This window comes from Mustela nivalis (genome assembly GCF_964662115.1).
Source record: "Mustela nivalis genome assembly, chromosome: 1".
Lineage (NCBI taxonomy): Eukaryota > Metazoa > Chordata > Mammalia > Carnivora > Mustelidae > Mustela > Mustela nivalis.
This window is the reverse complement of record NC_139020.1, coordinates 206,679,063-206,701,010: the sequence shown is the minus strand read 5'-3', so window position 1 is coordinate 206,701,010 and position 21,948 is coordinate 206,679,063. Positions and strand designations below refer to the sequence as shown.

Sequence of the window (21,948 nt, the reverse complement as noted above, 5' to 3'; positions counted from 1 at the left end):
GCCGCCTGAAAGGAAATTACACGTACTGAGGCACCAGCCCGGTGGTTAAGGATATGTGCTCAGCGCCAGCCTGCCTGGGCCTGAACCTGGGCTCTGCCACCTCTCTGGGCCTTGGTTTCCTACTCTGCAAAGTCGGGAGTGGGGGCGATGGTTGTCTCACCTCAAGAGCGGTATAAGGATCAAAGGAGATAATCCACATGGGGTGGGTGAGACAGTGCCTGGCACACATCCTCTATCCCAGAGCAGCAGCATGGGGAGAAGTAGTCGACCTTCGCCCCAGGTCCTGGTTCCCAAGATGCACCACTTGCCAGCAAGGTGTCTTCAGGCAAATTGTTTTCCTGCCCAAACCTCAGTTTTCCCTCACATAAGACAGAGATGACAGAAAACACTTTCTTCCTCGAAGGGCTCTTACAAGGCAAATACCAGGTAGTGGACAAAGCTCTAAGCACATCTGACCCTCATGAAGGCCCAGCTCAGGAGTGGCTGAGCCGATGGGCTGTGGGAAGAGGGTAAAGGAGGTCGAGTGGGGGAGGTTTCCTAGAAGCAGAGCCCGAGACAAGGATTGAGTGCATTTGTCTTAGAGAAGGAAGCTGGAGGGGAGCAAGGGAATGACAGAGGAAAGGGAGGGAGCAGTCAACGATGAGTTATTGCTGGGACAATCAGCTTCCCTGGAGCTTACCGGTATCAGCACTCAAAACCCTGTGTCCCAGGAAACCCTTCGTCCTGGGCCAATTGGCACAGTTTGTCACTCTTGTTATCAAGCAAGTGCCCAGCAGAGGCACATGGGGCTGAGTCCTGCTGGGGAATCCTGGCAGGTTGCATAGGACACATGTCCTACCTGGGCAGAGGGTGGGGAGAGCTGGGATAGTGATTCTCCAACTCCCTCCATCGGGCTCTGTTTGAGGGCTGCCCCCGAAGGGTCTGAATTCACTGGCACTTTGGGGAGAATAGGCACCAGCCCTAAACAAATAGAGGTGCCTAGCGGTGAGGTCTGAGTGGAGCCTGGTGGGTTCCAGGCAGCACCTGTTACGGGAGGGTAGGGGTCAGTGAAGTACATCAGGGGGCGGGGGTGGGAAGAAGGGGCCAAGATGTGGGAGAATGGTGGAGAGAGAGGGCATGTGTATTGTTAATCCCCCTCCCACGGAAGAAGAAACTTGGGCGGTCATTTGCCCACATTTCCCAGGACTGTGTGGGGACACACAGGACAAGAGACACTCCGGGTCCCTCTGGGCTGGGGTAGGAGATGGGTCTTAGCTTCAGCCAGAAGAGAACAACAGTCCCCAGCCCAACTTCTCCATGTAGGACCAGTGACTGTTAGCTTGGACACTGGGTAGAAGCTCCCTGGTCTCCCTAGCAGAGTAATGCGACTAGCCCCACAGACTACTGAATTACTGCATTGATCCTAGCCCCAGCCAGAACCAAGCTGTTTCCGACAGGCCTCTTTCTGTTGCAAAGGATGGAGAACCCAAACCAAACTAGCTAGTGCAAATGAGGGGATTTATTGACTCCTGAACAGAAATGTTCAATGGGTGTATCTTTCAGGCATAGCTGGATCCAGGAGCTCAAATGACATCCTCAGGATGGATTCCCTCTCTGCTTCTTGGTTCTGCTAGCAAGCTTCCCTGTGTGGGGCCAAGATATCCCCAGCAGCAACATGTGCACACCCCCAGCCCTAAGCTTAAATCTCATTGGCCCAGCTTTGGTCACATGTCCTTCTGGAACCAGATCCTGTGGCCAGAAGGATGGAATGTGCTGATTGGTTAAGAACCTAACCACGGATCTTATAGATGACCCACTGGCCTTATCTCTCTACAATAAACACTTTTGTCTCTACCTTGCACTTGCCCAGCCCAGCCCAGCCCTGCCCTGCCCTGCCCTACCCTGCTCTGCCCTTCCTAGCCCTGCCTGGCTAAGTCTAGCCTTCCCCTACCCAGCAAAGAGTACTGCAGGAACTGTAGTGGCGGAGTGTAGTGGCCCATACCAGGCATAGAGCCTAGTATAATCACCGCTTATGACACCTTCATAAGCGCACAGGGAGTGCATGTAGGATTGTGTCTGTATGTGTGGGAAGGTTTGCACGGGGAGCGACTGTTGGTGTCTCTTGGTTCTGACCTCAGAGTAGAGAGGACTACAGAGTCATGGGAACAAGGGACAGCTGCAGTAACCCTGGGCAGCTAGTGCAGCAATCTGGTCTCATTTTGGGCGCTGGGGGGTACTGGGAGGAGGTGGGGGTGGATGTGAAAGAGAGCAAGGTAATGATGGGAAGTGTAGTCTCCCAATCAGAGAAGGAAAGGAAGGGTCTTAAATCAGGACCAACTAATGATCCCAAGGTACACCTTGGGCCCACCCCTTCTTATCCTCTAATGGCATTCAACCTCAAGACACAGGCGAAGGCCAAACTCAATCAGGCTTCATCTGGCTAATTAGCCTTTCAGGATCTGGGCCAAATTCTTAAAATTACTGATAGTTAACATATGACTGCCTACGATGAAGAACCACATTTCCCAGCCTCCCTTGCAGCTAGGTACAGCCCTACAACTGTGTAAGCAGACATGGTATGCATAACTTTGAGGGAATGGGAGTGCCTTTCTCCTCTTTGTTATTGGAAGCTCAGTGTGATGGCTGGGACTCCATCAGCCATCTTGGGCCATGACATTAGCCTGAGAATAGTGGCCTTGAGTGGTGGAACAACAAGATAGAAGCAACCAGGGGGCACCTAGGTGGCTCAGTGGGTTAAAGCCTCTGCCTTCAGCTCAGGTCATGATCCCAGGGTCCTGGGATCGAGCCCCGCATCAGGCTCTCTGCTCGGCAGGGAGCCTGCTTCCTCCTCTCTCTCTGCCTGCCTCTCTGCCTACTTGTGATTTCTGTCTGTCAGATAAATAAATAAAATCTTAAAAAAAAAAAAAAAGGATAGAAGCAACCTGCATCACATGTCTGGTGGAAGGCCATTCCTACAATGACTAGGATTTTGATCACCTCCTATCTACCCTGCTGGTGAAGGAGAGATCTCCTGCTCTAAATGACATAAGGTAGTCAAGTGTCTGACACCCAAGCTTGTATAGAAAAAATCAGCATTGGCTTATTAGTCGTATACACTCACGGCCCGGAGGAGGGGAAGGACATTGTACAATACGCAGAGCCACATGTTGGGCATGTTAGGATAATTTCTCAGCCTGGCAGAGAGATGAGCCCATTAGGCTGAGGACCAGATGGGGTGCAGCTGGTCAGGCTGATAGCGCAGTTAGCTAGGCAGGGAGCCTCTCCCTCTGGGTGGGGGGCATGTCTCACAAAAGTGGGGAAACTCATGGTTAAGCCCCTTTGGGGCTCTATGACGCTCAAAGATTTTTTTAAGAGATTTTATTTATTTATCTGAGAGAGAGAGCACAAGCAAGGGGAGGGGTAGAGGGAGAGGGAGAAGCACACTCTCTGCTGAGCAGGGAGCCCAGTTCTGGGTTCAATCCCAGGACCCTGAGATCATGACCTGAGCTGAAGGCAGACATTTAACCCACTGAGCCACCCAGGCATCCCACTAAGATTTTTTTTTTTTTAGATTTATTTATTATTTGAGAGAGAGAGGTGGCAGGGGGGCATAGGAAGAGGAAGAGAGAAAATCCCAAGCAGACTCTGTGCTGAGCATGAATCCTGACACGGGGCTCGATCTCACTACCCCAAGATCATGACCTGAGCCAAAACCAAGGGATCCTTAACTGACTGCACGACCCGGGTGCCCCAGAGGTCTTTCTTGTGTAAGCCACCATTTCTGTTTCTTTCTCCTTTGAAAAAAACAACATACTCTTGTCTTAACAACTGCAGAAGCAATCCACAGAGTGAGAGCGGAAGCCACGACACAGATGGCATTAGCCAAGGAGAAAGTATAAAATGAGGAAGGCTCATGCCTGAGGGGTGGGCAGAAGAAGAGCCTGCAGGGGTCATGAAGAAGGAGGGTCAGAAAGAGAACCAGACGGTAAAACTGAAATTGTGCCTGCCCTGTTCTTGTGATGGTTAATTGTATAGGTCAAGTGGAGGTTATATTATAAAATGATATTGGGCCATTGGGTACCCAGATTTCCCATGATTTCTGGGTGCATCTGTGAAGGTGTTTCCAGAAGATATTAGCATTTTAGTTGTCCTCCCCAAAGCATCTGGGGCATTATTGCCCAAGATGGGCATCATTTAATCCATGAAGGGCCTGAATAGAACAAAAAGCAGGAAAGGTGTGGCCGGGGCTCAGGGGGCCAAGAGCAGGACCAAGACCCTGGCTCCTGGGGCCCCAAACAGACCAGGTTCAGCCACTTGCCACTGACAAAATCCAAGAGTAAGGAAGGGAATCTATTACAGGGAGGCCAACGTCAGGAAAGACCTCAGGCCAGTGTCTCAAAGACGGTCTCCCAAGGGCAGAAAATACTTCCAGGTTTATAGAAGGAAAATGTGGGGCAAAGGTGGGTGGGTACACGCAGGTGGACAGTGAAGGTCAAATCCATCATTGTCTTGGAGAACATGGAAGGGTCTGGCTGGCTCAGGGCTGTCCTTGTGTTTTGAGTGGGTAGTTTCAGTCTTCCGCCTAAGCCACGAGACAATCTGGGAAAAAGAACCCAACTTGGAAAGTCTGAGGTCCAAACGGAGGCAGCCAAAGCCCTCTTTCAAATGGAGGAATTGGTCCTTTTCTCTTCCGGTCTGACTTGGGAGTGGGACACTGATCTTCTCCTGCCCTTGGACTGGGATTTGGGATTTACACCATCAGCAACCCCCGGTCCTCAGCCTTGGGTGCTCAGACTGGAATTATACCGTGAGGCTCTTGGGTCTCCAGCTTGCTGATGGCAGATTATGAGGCTTCTCAGCCTCCATAATCACATAAGCTAATTCCTCATTATAAATCTCTCTCTCTCTTTTAAAAAGATTTTATTTATTTATTTGACAGAGAGAGAGAAAGAGTGCAAGCAGGGCGAGTGACAGAGGAAGAGGGAGAAGCGGGCTCCCCGCTGAGCAGGACTCTGAGATCCTGACCAGCTGGCCCTAAATCTTTCTATAGATAAATAATAGATGAGATATTGATATACCTATGGATAGATCAATCAATAGACATAGATCTATATATATAGATCAAAGATATTATATATCTATAATGATATATACATATATATATGGAGATATATGTAAAAAAATAAACATATAATAAGAGGTATATGCAGGGGGCGCCTGGGTGGCTCAGTGGGTTAAAGCCTCTGCCTTCGGCTCAAGTCATGATCCCAGGGTCCTGGGATCGAGCCCCACATCAGGCTCTCTGCTCAGCAGGGAGACTGCTTCCTCCTCCTCTCTCTGTGTGCCTCTCTGCCTACTTGTGATCTCTGTCTGTCAAATAAATAAATAAAATCTTTAAAAAAAAAAAAAAGAGGTGGGGCACCTGGGTGGCTCAGTGGGTTAAGCCGCTGCCTTCGGCTCAGGTCATGATCTCGCGTCCGGGGATCGAGTCCCGCATCGGGCTCTCTGCTCGGCAGGGAGCCTGCTTCCTCCTTTCTCTCTCTCTGCCTGCCTCTCTGCCTACTTGTGATCTCTCTCTGTCAAATAAATAAATAAAAATCTTAAAAAAAAAAAAAGAAAGAGGTATATGCAGGTACAGATATATTTACTTATTGGCTCTATTTCACATATGCATGTATAAAAGGATACACACACACACATATATATATATATAAAGGATAAAGGATATATATATATATATAAAAGATATATCATATATACATACAGATACATACCACATTGGTTCTGCTTCACATGTGTATTAGACAGGCAGGCGAGATCACTCTGTGTTCCAAACAGCCCCGAAGGTCAGTGAGTAACACCAGAGTTGATCATCCACACAATATGATCCCAACAGATCAGCAGGGCCTCTGAGCCCCACAGCCATGCAGGGAGCCAGCCCAACAGAAGCAGCCCCATCTTGAACCACAGCCCCCCCCACCCCCACCATTGCCGGGCGCCATGGAAAACAGAGACAGGACTTGCAAGTCAGCTTTTCAGGGTTTTCCATCCAGAAGTACCACCGAACCCTCTGCTCCTGCTTCATGGGCCAGGATCAGTCACATAGTCCTGCCTGACTGCGAGAGACAGAGAAACTGAGGGCAAGGGTTGGGGGATGGGGAGGAGTCAGTGGAATATTTGGAGTGTTACTCTCTGTGCAGCACTCAAGGACCAGAAGTCTATTCTGAAAAATCACTTTTTAAAAGATTTTGGGGGCGCCTGGGTGGCTCAGTGGGTTAAGCCGCTGCCTTCGGCTCAGGTCATGATCTCAGAGTCCTGGGATCGAGTCCCGCCTCGGGCTCTCTGCTGAGCAGAGAGCCTGCTTCCCTCTCTCTCTCTCTGGCTGCCTCTCCGTCTACTTGTGATTTCTCTCTGTCAAATTAAAAAAAAAAAAAAATCTTTAAAAAGATTTTGGCACCTGGGTGGCTCAGTGGGTTAAGCCTCTGCGTTCAGCTCAGGTCAAGATCTCAGGGTCCTGGGATCGAACTCCACATCAGGCTCTCTGCTCAGCAGGGAGCCTACTTCCCCGTCTCTCTGCCTGCCTCTCTGTCTGCTTCTGATCTCTCTCTGTGTCAAATAAATAAGTAAAATTTTTTTAAAAAATTAAAAAATAAAAAGATTTTATTTATTTATTTGAGGGAGAGAGTATGAGCCGGCAGGGGGAGGGGCAGAGGGAAAGAGAAGCGGGCTCCCTGCTGAGCGGGGCTCAATCCCAGGATCCCAAGAACATGACACGAGCCAAAAGCAGATGCTTAGCCCATTGAGCCCCCCAGGCGCCCCTATTCTGGAAAAACTCTTACACAACGGGTAACGGATACGTGCAAGGACATTCCCTGTGGGGCGCTTTTATTACAGTGAAAATTCTCTCTTGCCCTGGATCCCACACGGCTTGTGATTTGAATTCTCGTCACTTCCTCAGAGAGCCCTTTACCAGAACCCCCCAATCAGAAGCAACATTTTTTTAAAAAGATTTTATTTATTTGTTTGACAGAGATCACAAGTAGGCAGAGAAGCAGGCAGAGAGAGAGGAGGAAGCAGGCTCCCTGCTGAGCAGAGAGCCCGATGCGGGGCTCTATCCCAGGACCCTGGGATCATGACCTGAGCCGAAGGCAGAGGCTTTAACCCACTGAGCCACCCAGGTGCCCCCAGAAGCAACATTTTTGTCTCTCTCTCCTCTTCCCTGCTTTATTTTTCTTTCTGGTAAATTCTCACATTCTAATTTATGTATTTGCCCACTGTCCATGGTCCTCCCCCACAGTGGAGGTGGGCCCTTGGCCATAGTCACCTCTGTTCTCCAGCACCTGGAACGGTGTCTAGTACATACCGGGGGTCAGCAAACATCCGTTGTGTTAGCAAATTTTTTAAAAAAGCCCATAAGAGGAAAACAAACAAATAAAAAGTGTGTCCTATTAAAATAAGAGAGACCCAGGTCTAGACTTGCAAGGGACTACTCGATCTCTACATCATGCATTAGTTTCCTGGAGCTATTGTACCAAGGGCCACACACAAGGCAGCTTAAAAACAACAGACATTTATTCGTTTCAGAAGTTCAAATTATTTATGTGGACTTGCGGAAACTGGAAGTCCAAAGTCAAGGTGTTGGCAGACTTGTTCCTTCTGGAGGCTCCTTCCTTGTATCTCTTCCAGCTTCTTGTGGTTGCTGGCAATCTTTGATGTTCTTGGGTCTGTGGCTGCGTCCCTGCACTCTCTGTCTCAGTTTCCACGTGGCCTTTTCCTGTGTGTGTGTATGTGTCTGTTCCTCCTCCTCTCTCTTATAAAGACTCTGGTCTTGGGATTTAGGGCCCAGCTGGTTAATCCAGGATAATCTCATGATCTTTAACTTAATTACGCATTTTTTTCCAAATAAGGTCATATTCACATGTTTAGTGGGTCAGGACATCAGAATATCCTTTTGTGGGTCGCCATGCAAACTGTTGTATGGATTAGTGTGAGTCGGGCTAATCTTGGAGGGAAAAAAAGGTGCAGAACAAGGATGGCAATTTTGATCATTTTCATAAATTAAAAAAGGTAGGGCGCCTGGGTGGTTCAGTCAGTTAAGAGGCCACCTCCGGCTCAGGTCATGATCCCAGGGTCCTGGAATCGAGTCCCGCAGCGGGCTCCCTGCCCAACAGAAGTCCTGCTTCTCCCTCTCCCTCTGCCTCCTGCTCTGCCTACTTGTGCTCTCTCTCTTATCTTTCTGTCAAATAAATAAAGAAATAATCTTTTTCTTTCCCCTAAAGATTTATTTATTTATTTGACAGACAGAGATCACAAGTAGGCAGAGAGGCAGGCAGAGAGAGAAAGGGAAGCAGCCTCTCTGCTGAGCAGAGAGCCCGATGCGGGGCTCGAACCCAGGACCCTGGAACCATGACCTGAGCCAAAGGCAGAGGCTTTTTTTTTTTTTTTAAGTTTTATTTATTTATTTGACAGAGAGAAATCACAAGTAGTCGGAGAGGCAGGCAGAGAGAGAGAGAGGGAAGCAGGCTCCCCGCTGAGCAGAGAGCCCAATTCGGGACTCGATCCCAGGACCCTGAGATCATGACCTGAGCCGAAGGCAGTGGCTTAACCCACTGAGCCACCCAGGCATCCCAATAAATAAATAATCTTTAAAAAAATTTAAAAGGGTATCTGTTGCCTTGATGGGTGGGTGGGCAGCTGGGGCTAAGGGGAGAGGAGGTGTTGCCACCATATGTCCTTGTACGTCTGTTGAATTAAAAAAAAAAAAAAAACAAAACTTGACTGCAGTATTCATGACATGCAGTAGTATGAAAATGCTTAAAGATTTTATAATTTATTTATTTATTTGGGAAGGAGAGAAAGAGCTTAAGTGGGGTGAGGGAGAGGGAATCTCAGGCAGACTCCCTGCTGAGCACAGAGCCAGATGCGGGGCTCCCATCTCACGACCCTGAGATCATGACCTGAGCCGAAATCAAGAGTCGGACACTCAACCAACTGAGCCGCCCAGACGCCCCCAGAATGAAAACATTTTAAAGTGTACATGAGTCAAAACTCATCATTCCAAACCTCAGCAATTTTGCACTTGAGAAAACCGTAACCATAGTTACTGAACATTACCATCACCTCCAAAAGCATCCTTCTGCCGCTGGGTCAGCCTCCCTCCGCTTCCCCTTCACGCCCAACCCCAGGCAACCACAGATCTACTGTCTGTCACTGTGGATCAGGTGACAGTTTCTAGAAATTAATATGAATGGAATCATGAGGTGTGTAGTTTGTGGTGTCTGGCTTCTTCTAATTGGGACAGTTGAGTTTTATTTTTTTAATTTTTATTTTTTTAAGATTTTATTTATTTATTTGACAGAAAGAGAGACAATGAGAGAGGGAACACTTGTTCCCTCCCACAAGCAGGAAGTGGGAGAGGGAGAAGCAGGCTTCCTGCTGAGCAGGGACCCCGATGTGGGGCCCGATGTGGGGCTCGATCCCAGGATGCTGGGATCGTGACCTGAGCCAAAGGCAGATACTTAATGACTGAGCCACCTAGGCACCCCAAGGGACAGTGACTTTTAGATTCATCTGTGTTACATGCATTGAGAGTTCATTCCTCTTTTATTTTTTAAAGATTTTATTTATTTATTTGTCAGAGGGAGAGCACAAACAGGGGGAGTGGCAGAGGGAGAGGGAGAAGCAGGCCCCCTGCTGAGCAAGGAGCCCAATGCAGGACTCGATCCCAGGACCCTGGGACCATGATCTGAGTTGAAGGCAAATGCTTAATGACTGAGGCACCTGGGCACCTGGGCACCCCAAGTTCATTACTCTTTTAAAATTTACTTAAAATTTTGAAAAATTGAGATAGAACTGGCATAGAACATGAGTCTTAGATGGACCATAATTTGTTTTTGTTTATTACTTGGATGGGCCACCATTTGTTTATCATATGTTGATGGTATTCTACTTTCTTCTTATTTGGGGCTGTTGCATAAAACTGCTATGAATGGTCCTGAGCCAGTCTGGCAGTAAACATGTCTTCGAGAAGTTCTCTTGGGTAAATACATAGGAGTAACATGGCAGAATCATACAGTGAGTGTCCATTTAACTTAAGAAACTGCCCAATTGTCTTCCAAAGTCATTGTGCCACTTTCCACTCCCACGGGCACTCTGTGAGAGTTTCAGTTCCTCCGAGTCCTTGTCAACACTTGCTATGGTCAGACTTCAATTTTAGCCATTTTGGTGGGTGTGTCATAGTATGACATTGTGGCTAGATTTGCGTTTCTTTGAGGACTAATAATGTCAAACATCTTTTCTTGTAATCACTGACCATTCTATGTCTTCCCCGTGATGAATTTCAAACTGCATAAAGGTAATATTTATTTAAAAGTAAATGATCACACCCACTGGGACAGCTTGTATCAAAAAACAGAAGACAACAAATGTTGGCAAAGATGTAGAGAAACTGGAACTCACTATCCACTCAGGTGCTACAACCACCTCTAAACCCCTTCCCATCTTCACCCAAATACCTGGGGTCCATGAACTGACCCATTGGCTCCGAATATGGCCACTTCTCTCCATCTCCATGCTATTACATGAATGAATCTAAGCCACCATAACTTCTCCCTGGCCTCCCTGAGGCGATTCTTGCCCACTACCCTTAGTCCCCTAAACATTGTCCACACAGAAACCAAATGATCTTTCACCAAAACTCTTCAAAAACTACTTTTTATTTTGAAATAATGATCACGTTACAGAGGATTTGTGCTAAGGACTAAATGTTTGCGTCTCCCCTAAATGCATGTGTTGAAACCGAGCCCCCAATGTGATGGAATAGAAGGTGGGACACAAGGCAGGTGATTAGATCACGAGGATGGAGACTTCATGAATGGGATTAGGACCCTGTAGGAGAGCTGGTGAAATCTCTCTCCCTCTCTCTTTCTGTCTCTCTCAGCCACGTGAAGATATAGCGAGGAGGCGATTGTCTACAATCTAGGAAGTGGTCCCTCACCAGACACTGGCTATACCAGTGCCTTGGTCTTGAACTTCACAGCCTCCAGAACTGAAAGAACTGAGAGAAATAAATTAACCCTGTCTATAGTATTTTTATTATGGCAATTCAACAGGCTAAGATAATTTGCAAAATTGGCACCCTGCAAAGTTGCAAAGCTCTTGTCTACCCTTTACCCCATTGGCCCGAATGTTAACATCTTACATAACGATGGTACAGTTGTCACAACTAAGAGATTGATTAACATTGGCACAATACTGTTCATTAAACTACAGGCTTATTATGAATTACACCAGTTTTCTCTCTGATGTCTTTTTCTGGTCCAAGATCCTAACCAGGACATCACATTTCATTGGCTGTGTCTCCTAAGACTTCTCTAATCTGTGCCAATTTCTTCGTCATGCTTTGTTTCTCACAACCTTGGCATTTTTTTTTAAAGATTTTATTTATTTATTTGACAGAGAGAGATCACAGTAGACAGAGAGACAGGCAGAGAGAGAGAGGGAAGCAGGCTCCCTGCTGAGCAGAGAGCCTGATGCAGGACTCGATTCCAGGACCCTGAGATCATGACCCGAGCCGAAGGCAGCGGCTTAACCCACTGAGCCACCTTGGCAGGTGCCCCAACCTTGGCATTTTTTAAAAAAAGATTTATTTATTTACTTGAGAGAGAGGATGCAAATGGAGGGGAGGGGCAGAGGGAGCAGGGGAGATAATCTCATGTTACCGACTCCACGGTGAGCAGAGTCCGACACGGGGCTCAGTCTCAGGACCTCCGGATCATGACCTGAGCTGAAATGAAGAGCTGGACCTTAACAAACTGGGCCACCCAGGTTCCCCCTCATAACCTTGACGTTTCTGAAGTGTCCTAACTAGGTCTTTTGTAGAATATCCTTCAGTTTGGGACAAACGTCTTGTCTTTTCTCAAGAGTGGACTGAGGTTATGGATTTAAGGGACGATACCAGAGACGTGATGTGTCCTCTTCATCACCTCCTATCAGGGGTACATGCACATGACTCATGGCTACGATATTTTTTTTTTTTAAGATTTTTGTTTATTTGTTTGTTTATTTGAGATAGAGAAAGAGAGAGGGAGAGAGTGCAAACATGGGGGGAGGGTAGAGGGAGAAGCAGGGTCTCCGCTGAGTGGGGGAGCCCGATGCAGGGCTTGATCCCAGGACCCCGGGATATGACATGAACTGAAAGCAGACAGTTAACTAACCTGCTTGTGGTAGTATCTGCCACGTTTCTCCACTATCAAGTTACTTTTTGCACTTTCCATACTTTTATTCTTTAGACACAAGTCTCTAAATCCAGCCCACACCCAACAAGGTGAATTAAGCTCCATCATGTGCTCGGGCAGGGTTCGTGGGTGGGGAGAAGTAGAGAGAAAGAGAGAATCCCAAGCAGGCTTCACCCCCAGCCCAGAATCTGAGGCAGGGCTCAATCCCAGGACCCTGAGCCAAAATCAAGAGTTAGACACTTAACCTACTGAGTCACCCAGGTGCCCCTGTGGACATATATTTTTAAAAACCCAGCAAATAAATATTTTAGGAGACATACTTTTAGGGTTGGCGAATGTCATGTTTCCTCCTTGAAGTTTCATTCACTAATTTTAACACTCATTGGTAGATTTTGACTGCTGCAATTATATCTGTGATGTCTGCCTGATAATGATTTTTTTAATTCCCTCATTCCTTCTATACTTATTAATTGAACATGTTCTATATGGAAGGGTCATCTCTTTCCCCCCCATTTTTTATTCAATCATTTATTTATACCAGTATGGATTCACTGGTATTTATTTCTTTGGATCACGATGATCTTTCATTATTAGTTTTTTTTTTTTTTTAATCTCTTCATCCAACATGGGGCATGACCTCCAGGCCCTGAGATCAAGGGCTGCATGTTCTACCCACTGAGCCAGTGAGATACTCCATGGATCACAATCTTTTAAATCTCCCAGCAGATTCCATCATATACTAAAAACCTTCCAGAGACTTCCCTTTATGCTTAGGAGTAAAATCCAGCTATCTTGCTTACCAACACTCCCTGCCTGCTTTCCTGTCCTTGTGTCTTCCTTGCTTATTTTTTCCCTTGTTCATTCCTGCTTTGGCCCAAACTGGACTTTCTGTGGTCTCTCAGTCATGTCACCCTCATTCCTCTGAAGGCTTTCTCTTTGTTGGAATATTCCTCTTCCTCACCTGCACAGGGCCCCTCTATGACTGCCCTGAGCAGCCTTCTTCCTTCCCTTTGATTTCTAATCCTACCTGGAATTAGATAACCAAAAATCCATTTCCTTCTTTATCACCTGTCTTGTTCCCCAGCTCTAGAATATAGTAGGCACTCAATAAATATTTGTTGACTAAATGAATGCATGCAGCTGGACAAACGAGAAGTCTGAGATCCATTCACTTCTTCCCTGATTATAGTTACAACTGAGGTATATGCATGTCAGGTACTCGGGAGCACTACGCTGTAAGCCTCAGTTTCATGAGAATGAAATGACCCTTGGAGTAATAGATTATTATTTATAAATGTATTATTTATAATAATAAAAGGACCTATCTGCAAAACTGTTGCGAAGATTAAATGAGCAAACGCCACAAAAAGATGATACTTCTAGCAGACATTCAACAATTATTACTGTCATCTGTAAAATGGGCACAACAGTGACCTACTGCATAGAATTGTTGTAAGCTTAGAACCATGTCTAGCACATGGTTTGTGCTCTAGAAGCCATCGATGCTATCGTTAACATCATCTTTCCTTGGCCTGGCCCGGCCTGTGAGGGCCCCAGGATAGTCGCCAGGCCTCTTCGCATCTGGATAGGGCGCTGTGGGGACTCCGGCCCGGTCTGGACCACAGGCTCTCATCGCCCCGCCCACGGGCCTGGACCGCCCGCGGTCTCCATGGAAACCCACCAGCCACAGTGGGGCGTGACGCCGCCGAGAGGGATAGGGGCCTTCGCCTATCCGGTCAAAGTCGCCTCGGCAAGGGGTGTAAACCGGGCCTCTTGACGGGTGCGTCCTTGCGGAAAGGCGGGAATACGGCGGCGAACCACAGGGTTTGTATCATCTCAACCAATCAAGGGCCGAGGTGGCTATGATGGACAGGCCTAGCGGGAAGAGGCCCCGAATGCGGGCTTTCACCCAACCGACCGGCCGCAATGCCGAGAAAGGGCCAATGAGGAGGCGGCGGGGGTGGGACAAAAAGGCCGGTTGCTCCGGAAGTGGAGGGAGGGGGTGAAAATGGCGCCCAGCTCGAAATCGGAGCGGAACAGCGGGGCCGGGAGCGGCGGCGGCGGCCCCGGGGGCGCCGGGGGGAAGCGGGCAGCAGGGCGGCGGCGGGAGCACGTCCTCAAGCAGCTGGAGCGGGTCAAGGTAAGGCCTGGAGTCTTGGAGGAGCGCGCCGGAGGGTGGGGAGAAGGGACGAGGGAGGCGGAGGGAAGGAGGCGTTCGCGGGGTGAGGGGTTGGGGGCGGAGCCCCGGGGGAGGGGGCTCGGAGGAAGGGGGCTGGGCGGGGCCCGGGGGAGAGGGCTTGGATGGAGGGGGCTGGGACGGGGGTTTGGATGGAGAGGACTGGGGGCGGATTCCGGGGGAGGGGGCTCTGATGGAAAGGCTGGTGTGGTGGCTGAGAAAAGGCTTGGAGAGAGGGAGGTCGCTGGAGGAATGAGGAGGAAGGGGGCGATCCAGGGTCAGACTCATTTTTCAAAAGCCTGCTCCCATGGCCCCTCCGTTATGGAGCTTTCCCACCCCCGTGGCGGAGCCCCTGCTACCGGCTTTGGGCTTCCTCTGCCTGCTGTTCCTCTCTCTGTCCCGGCTCCGACCGCACGGGAGCAGGGAATTCCTGTACCTGTGTCTGCCTCCCCCACTGAATGGGAGCGACCTCCTTGGAGAAAGCCTGGTCTTCCCCCTCAGACTGGGAGCTCCCTGAGCACCGCTCTGCCTTCTCCATCAGACAGTAAACTCACAACGTGCCAGCATGTCTCTCCCGCATCCTTTGGGGTGCTCTGGGAGGGCAGACATGTGAATCTGCTGTCAGGTCAGCAGCAACCTGGGCAGAACTATATTCCCGTGGATAGGGAAAGTGCCTTCTCCATTAGTCTGGGAACTCTGTGAGGGCAGTGCTGTGTCTCCTCCTTTTGACGAGATCCTGGGGCAGGGACTGTCTCCGCCTTCAGCTTGGTTGTTCCCGGGTTGGGCTGTGGCTCCACCCTTAGCTTGGAAGCTCCTGGGACAGGGATTGTGTCTCCCCGGTCAGCCTGGGCTTCACCAACAGAGCTGTTCCAGAAGACTGGCATCCCCTTGAGGAGTGGGCTTTCTCCCTCATCTGCTAGGGAGCTCGCTAGATAGGTCTCTTTCCCATCAGTACTCTTGAGGGTAAGGCCAAGTGTCTCACTCAGACTGGGCTGTAGGACCCAGGGTGCTCTGATCCCCTACTACACAGCTTGTGCCTGCCTGTCCCCTCCTTGAAGTTTTTGGGATGAGGGAGATGGTTAGAAGGTGGCTAGGTTAAGTGAGAAGGGGGAATTGGGCAGGAATTGGAAGGTCACTGGTTAGCCCCTCTTCTGCCTCAGTAGGTCCCCAGGTGAGGCCAGGGCCCTCTCAAAGGTTCTGAGCACTGTGTGTGTAGGCTAATGGGTTAGGGATTGGTGAGTTCAGTTGGTCAAGCCTCCTTAGTGGCCAAGGACACCTACAGCTCAGTGTACCATGAAGAAGCCTTCAGGAAGGCAGCCAGTGGCACACTGTGGCCAAGGGTGAATGGGAAACCTTCCTGGGGGTGGGGGGTAATGACAGTGCCGGTCCTTAGAACCTGGGTGCTTGGGCAAGAGGGGCTCTGAGGTTGAAGAGATATGGGACTGGGAGGGTGTCATGGGTCCCTAGTGTAAGGGGACGCTCAAGTGAGGCCCAGGGCATGGGTCCCTGGTGGAAGGGGAGGCTCAAGTGAGGCCCAGTTGATCCATCTTCCCCAGCTATTCCCACCTTCCAGAGCTTGGACTGCTCTTGACCGTCATGGTTGTTGGGAAGTGGGCCTGTGTGTCTGGGCCAGACCCTGGGGGTGCTACTCTGCTTTAGGTGAGGGGACTGGGGCGTGATGGTGCCTCAAGAGCCAGGGCCACCCCTTCCCCAGATCAGTGGGCAGCTCTCCCCTCGCCTCTTCCGGAAGCTGCCGCCCAGGGTCTGCGTCTCCCTCAAGAACATTGTGGATGAGGACTTTCTCTACGCAGGGTGAGGCTGCGTGAGGCTGGGATGGGGTGGGGGTTGGTGGGGGGTGGCTGGGTGGGGTGGTAGGTCGGTCCTGACCTGGCTGTTTTGCCTGCCCCCACAGACACATCTTCCTGGGCTTTTCCAAGTGCGGCCGTTATGTTCTTTCATACACCAGCAGCAGTGGGGATGATGACTTCTCCTTCTACATCTATCATCTGTACTGGTGGGAGTTCAACGTCCACAGCAAGCTCAAGCTGGTAGGGCCGGGCCCAGGGCTGGGCTATCCCTTCCAGCAACGTGACCAGCAGATCACAGCATCCCCCGAGCCTCACAGTCCTTGTCTGTAAAGTGGAGAAATTCTACTCCAAGGGTCATTGTCAGTATTCCGTGTCTTAGGTCAAACCAGGTGCAGCCGCCGTTTTTATAGTTGAAAGTGGGTAGGTGGTAGCACTTGCGTGTGGTTCGACTCAGCCTAAGAAGCACACAGCAGGCTCAGGCCAGGTGGGACCTGGTAGCTTTGCTAGTCTGTGCACTTAACCCTGACTTTGACTCCTTGAACCCCCCTCCCCCAGGAGGTGAGTGCTGTTACCCCAGTTTACACATGAGCTCGGAAAGGTGAACAGGTTTCGGGGTGGATAGCGTGTGGATCTGATGTGTCTGGCAGAGTCCCCTTTCTCGGGGCTGGGCTCTCTCCTCAGCTTCCTCCTCTGCCAGGCCGGCTTCCCTGTTTCCCCTCCTCCTAAGGGGAGCCTCCCCAGCCTGTCCTCAGGAAGGCAGAGGGGTGTGGTGTAGGAGCTGCTTGGGACTCCCTGGGTCGAGCCACCCCCCCCACCCAAAAGGTTGCTCCTGCCAGCTCAGCCCCAGCTCCAATTCCTGCCCAGCATTGTGCATCCTCGGTCCCCTACGCACCCCCACCCTACTTGCTCTCATCCTATACCGACCCTGAACGTGCTGCTCAGGTCCGGCAGGTGCGGCTCTTCCAGGATGAGGAGATCTATAGCGACCTGTACCTGACCGTGTGCGAGTGGCCCAGTGACGCCTCCAAGGTCATCGTCTTTGGGTTCAAGTAAGACTTGGGGACATGGGAGGCCTGGGGACCCGGGGAGGGCGGTGCGTGGGCCAGGTTGCTGAAGGCATGCTGGCCCCCAGCACCCGCTCAGCCAACGGGATGCTCATGAACATGATGATGATGAGTGACGAGAACCACAGAGACATCTACATCAGCACCGTGGCGGTACCACCGCCAGGCCGCTGTGCCGCCTGCCGGGAAGCCAGCCGGGCCCATCCAGGTGAGCGGCTGGGGGCCTCGGGGTGCGGGCTGCCTCCCTGCCCCGAGGCCACGCGTGAGCCCGCAGTGCGTGTATTGCTGCAGGTGACCCGAGCGCACAGTGCCTGCGGCATGGCTTCATACTGCACACGAAGTACCAGGTGGTCTACCCCTTCCCCACCTTCCAGCCCGCCTTCCAGCTCAAGAAGGACCAGGTGGTGCTGCTCAACACCAGCTACTCCCTAGTGGCCTGCGCCGTCTCCGTCCACTCGGCAGGTAGGCCCCTGGGTCTGAGGACGGGCCTGGTGCCTTCTGGAATCCTCCAAGCCCCCAGTCCCCTGATCCCAAATGAGATCTTCAGAAGTGAAGTCCCTTGTCCAAGGTAACTCAGCTGGAAAGCAGGGATATGGACTCTCAAGCTAGCTATGCTCCACCCCAGCGCTGTTCTCTAGAACTTAGCACAGGGCTGGGATGGTCTATATCTGCCAGGTCTATATCTGCAACAGCTGCCCCTAGTAGCCACTGAAAGTGGCTCGTGTGACCAAGGAACTGAGTTTTTAATTTCAGTTCATTTTAGTTGAGTTCAAAAAGCCACATGTGGTCGCGGCTACCATGCTGCACGGCACAGTGCTCTCTCCAAAAATTTCCAATTTTTGGAGATCACAAGGTGATGTCCCTTGACAGAGTGGCTGAAGTTAAGAAGCTGGACAGTGGTACGGGCTGGTGGGGATGTTCGCTTTCTCCCCCACCGCCGCTCTCTCAGGACCGCACATGTGAGCGGTCCTGTGCCTGACCACGTCCAAGGCTTTGCGGGCTGCGAGCTCCATCCCTGGGGCTCAGGGAGGTCAGACAAGGCAGATGTTCTCTTGGATGAGCAGTTTCAGTGGGTGCCCCAGCACGCGTGACCATGGAGCGTGCTTTAAAGATGTGCTTGAGTGCAGATGAAACGAAGGGAGACCTATAACCGGATAATGATACCACTCACATATAAATTAAAAATGTTTTGATTTTGCAAGAATGCAGTCAAATGAGAAGACACCCACTAACTACATGATAATGGTTTCCCCTGGGAGGGGGAGGGGAGTGGATATGAAGAGAGAATTAAATGTATATAACGGAGTGCACACATCAGCAAGAGCCAGGGCGCCTTGTTTCTGGGCCCATCCAGGGGCCTCCTGGCCCTAGCCGCCTTTGCCACTGTGGGCAAGGCCCTGCCCCTCATCAGGCTGTGAGCCCCCAACAAGCCGGGGCTGGCTGAGCCCATACCCCTGGACTTGTGGCTGTGGCTCCCTGTAGGAAGGGTCACGTGGGAAAGGACTCAGCTGTACGCATTCGGGGGTGAGGGGGCCACTGTCCCCCATGTCTAACACCTTACCACTTACAGAGGGACAGTGAGTTTTGACTTGGCCATTTTCTGTGCTGGTGGACAGGAGCGCATTGGTTCGTGCTGTCCTGCAGCGTGACCTTGGACAAGTTTCTCCTTGAGCCTCGGTCTCTAGTCTCTGAACTGGGAGGACACAGCCTCCCCGCTCAAGATTGATTGTGGGGGGCCCTATGGAGGTGGTGCGGGCAGAGGTCCTGGTGCTGCTCATTCTGTGCTTCAGGGTTCTCCATGCTGAGCTCACGCTCCCAGAGGGGAGCCAGTCCCTAGTCAGGCGGACAGCGACGGAGGCCTGGGATTTGGCTGCTGAGTGCCCAAGCCAGTCAGCTCCCTTTGGGAACAATGAATGGCTGTGTAGGAAACTCAGACTTCGGTGATCTTTAGCTTTTGTCACTGTCAGCCGCCCAGGGGCAGGGATTTGTGTGGCTTTCCACTCGTGTCCTCAGTGTGTGGCATTCGGTAAATGCTCAAAATTGAAGTCTGAATGAAAGTGTCATTTATGTGCACACGTGCATGTACAAGGCCTTTTTCCTGAGTGTTTCTGACTGATCTTTCAATATAAGTAAGTCTTCTAGGAGGGTCTCCTCAAGGTGGATTTCTAAGAAGCAGCCCTAGGGCGGTTAGGAAGGTTGGCAGTGTCCTAAACTTGAACTCGTCTGTTGAGCACCCCTACCTCCCTCTGTTTTTGTTTCAGGCGAGAGCAGCTTCTGCCAAATTCTGTATGACCACACCGCTTCCCCTCCAGCACCCCCGAGCCCCCCTGGGCCCCAGAGCCCTGAGGTGGCCCCTGCCCTCCCCAGCCCCTGCCCTGAAGCAGCTCCCGCCCGGCCCCCTGGGGCCCCCGAGCCCTCACCTGCCATCGCCAAAGCCAAGGAGTTTGTGGCCGACATCTTCCGCAGGGCCAGGGAGGCCAAGGGGGGGACCTTGGAGGAAGCCCGGCCACCCCCTTGCCCAGGGCCCTCGGGCAGCCGCTGCCGTCTGCCCTCAGAGCCCCTGGCCCCAGGCGGGGAGGTGGCACCCCGAGATAGCCCCCCAGCGGCGGAAGCACCGGCCCCAGAGCCGGGCTACGTCAACTACACCAAGCTGTATTATGTGCTGGGGTCCAGCGAAGGGACAGAACCGGAGGATGGTGAGTCAGGAACCCACGCAGCAGGCAGGGCGCTGGGCGTGGAAGTTCCCCCTCCCACCCCTACTCCCAATTCCTGTGCCCTCAGAGTTTGAGGATGACAAGATCTCCTTGCCCTTTGTGGTGACTGATCTCCGGGGCCGCAACCTGCGGCCCATGCGGGAGCGGGCTGCCGTCCAGGTTGGTGCCTGTGGGAGGCAGGCCGAGGGGCAGCCCCTGGGAGCCTGCTGGGGTCGCAGTTACAGCAACCCTCCCCTCCCCACCACCCACAGGGTCAGTATCTGACGGTGGAGCAGCTCACACTGGACTTTGAATACGTCATCAATGAGGTCATCCGCCATGACGCCACCTGGGCCCACCAGTTTTGTTCCTTCAGCGACTATGACATTGTCATCCTGGAGGTGGGCCTGGGGAGGGGACAGGGTGGGCCCAGGGACTCTGTATTCTGGGCGTCACCTCAATAGCTGTCACTGTTGTCCCCGCCCCGCCCCCACCAAGGTCTGCCCGGAAACCAATCAAGTCCTCATCAACATTGGCCTGCTGCTCCTGGCATTCCCATCCCCAACTGAGGAGGGCCAGCTCCGGTGAGCCGGTGGGAGTAGAGGTGGCCCCCGTCTCTGCCCAGCAGGAAGCCACACTCAGATTCTTCTGTGGGGGTGGGCAAGCGGGGATGGAGACGACTTTCCCTGCCCCCAAAACTTGGACCAGGCACACCGTAACTGCTCCAGAGAGAGCAGACCCTCAGGGTTGCCGGGGTCCCAGCCCTTTCTCCTTTGCCCCCCACCCCACTGCAGACCAAAGACCTATCACACCAGCCTCAAGGTGGCATGGGACCTCAACACAGGCATCTTCGTGACAGTCAGTGTAGGCGACCTCACTGAGGTCAAGGGGCAGACCAGGTGAGGTGGGGCTGGGGCCAGGGCTGGGGGCCAGGGACCGGGGTGGGCGACCCGGGTGATGAGAGCCCTCACCCCCTTGCCCTCAGCGGCAGTGTCTGGAGCTCGTACCGCAAGAGCTGCGTGGACATGGTCATGAAGTGGCTGGTGCCTGAGAGCAGCGGCCGCTATGTCAACAGGATGACCAACGAGGCGCTGCACAAAGGTGGGCCCTGGGACCCGATGACGGTCAGGACTGAGGTCCTCTGGCACCATGTCAGGTCTAGAACAGGTGTGGATTCCTCTGTGTTCCTGAATGGAGTCCACTGGCCATGAATGGAGTGAGGGGAGGGAAGGGCAGGCTCGCAGAGGACCTGGCAGCTGTGGCGCCTGGGGACCCCCAGCCAGTCCGTTCATTGAGCAGACCTCTACTGGGTAGCTGCCGGGGGGAGGCCTGCAGAACTCAGCAGGGTAATTGCCTTCTGGAACCTTGTGGCCCAAATCACATCAGGGCAGGAGGCAGGCACCTCCCCTCAGCCTGGGCCTGTGGACTTCATGGCTCCCTTCTGCCCCTTCCTTGCAGGGTGCTCGCTGAAGGTTCTGGCAGACAGTGAGCGATACACGTGGATTGTGCTGTGAGGGCCCGGCCGCTCTGGACACTGACTCCAACTACCTCCGCGGCCTGGGAGCCGGTTGCCTTCCTGGCAGCCTCTCCCCGGCTGGCCGGCCGACCGACCGATGACCGACCGACCGACGGACCAGCGCTCGTGTTAGGCTGCGGGGAAGGGAGCTGGGCGGGGCAGCCCCTCGTGGCCTGAGAGTCTGGACGCTTCTTATTTATGCCTATTTAAGTTGGGAAGGGGCAGAGGGAGGGAGCCCCCTGACCCACCAGCCTCAAGCGCCCACCTTCACCCCGCACTGGGCACAGGCCCTTGCTCTCTGCGCATCTGCCCCTTTCCTTGGCTACAGGTGTGGACGTTGCCCCCCAGGGAGGCCGAATGGACCCCCCCTTCCCCTGCCTCAGCCTCCCCCCTACTTGTGGCGGCAGACCTTGTGGCCATCCCCTCCCTCTGCCCCTCGTTCCTCTTCATGTAATAAATGTTTTATTTCTGAACCT

General features: G+C 52.0%; 1 protein-coding gene across 1 annotated transcript; it reads left to right on the top strand.

Moving 5' to 3' along the window:
- The first annotated feature begins 14,198 nt into the window (after positions 1–14,198).
- On the top strand, positions 14,199–21,945 carry DCAF15 (DDB1 and CUL4 associated factor 15). Its single transcript, XM_082688339.1, has 13 exons — positions 14,199–14,355; positions 16,106–16,203; positions 16,304–16,439; positions 17,142–17,248; positions 17,332–17,471; positions 17,555–17,725; positions 19,525–19,959; positions 20,045–20,136; positions 20,229–20,357; positions 20,455–20,540; positions 20,751–20,855; positions 20,942–21,057; positions 21,415–21,945. The coding sequence occupies exons 1-13, from the start codon at positions 14,224–14,226 to the stop codon at positions 21,468–21,470; spliced, it is 1,803 nt and encodes a 600-aa protein (XP_082544465.1). The 5' UTR covers positions 14,199–14,223; the 3' UTR covers positions 21,471–21,945.
- Positions 21,946–21,948: the final 3 nt, after the last annotated feature.

Coding starts and splice junctions, on each gene's coding strand:
- DCAF15 (XM_082688339.1), top strand. CDS start 14,224: ATGGCGCCCAGCTCGAAATCGGAGCGGAACAGCGGGGCCGGGAGCGGC. Junction 16,204..16,303: donor GAGGACTTTCTCTACGCAGG/GTGAGGCTGCGT, acceptor CTGCCCCCACAG/ACACATCTTCCTGGGCTTTT. Junction 20,358..20,454: donor ATGACATTGTCATCCTGGAG/GTGGGCCTGGGG, acceptor GCCCCCACCAAG/GTCTGCCCGGAAACCAATCA.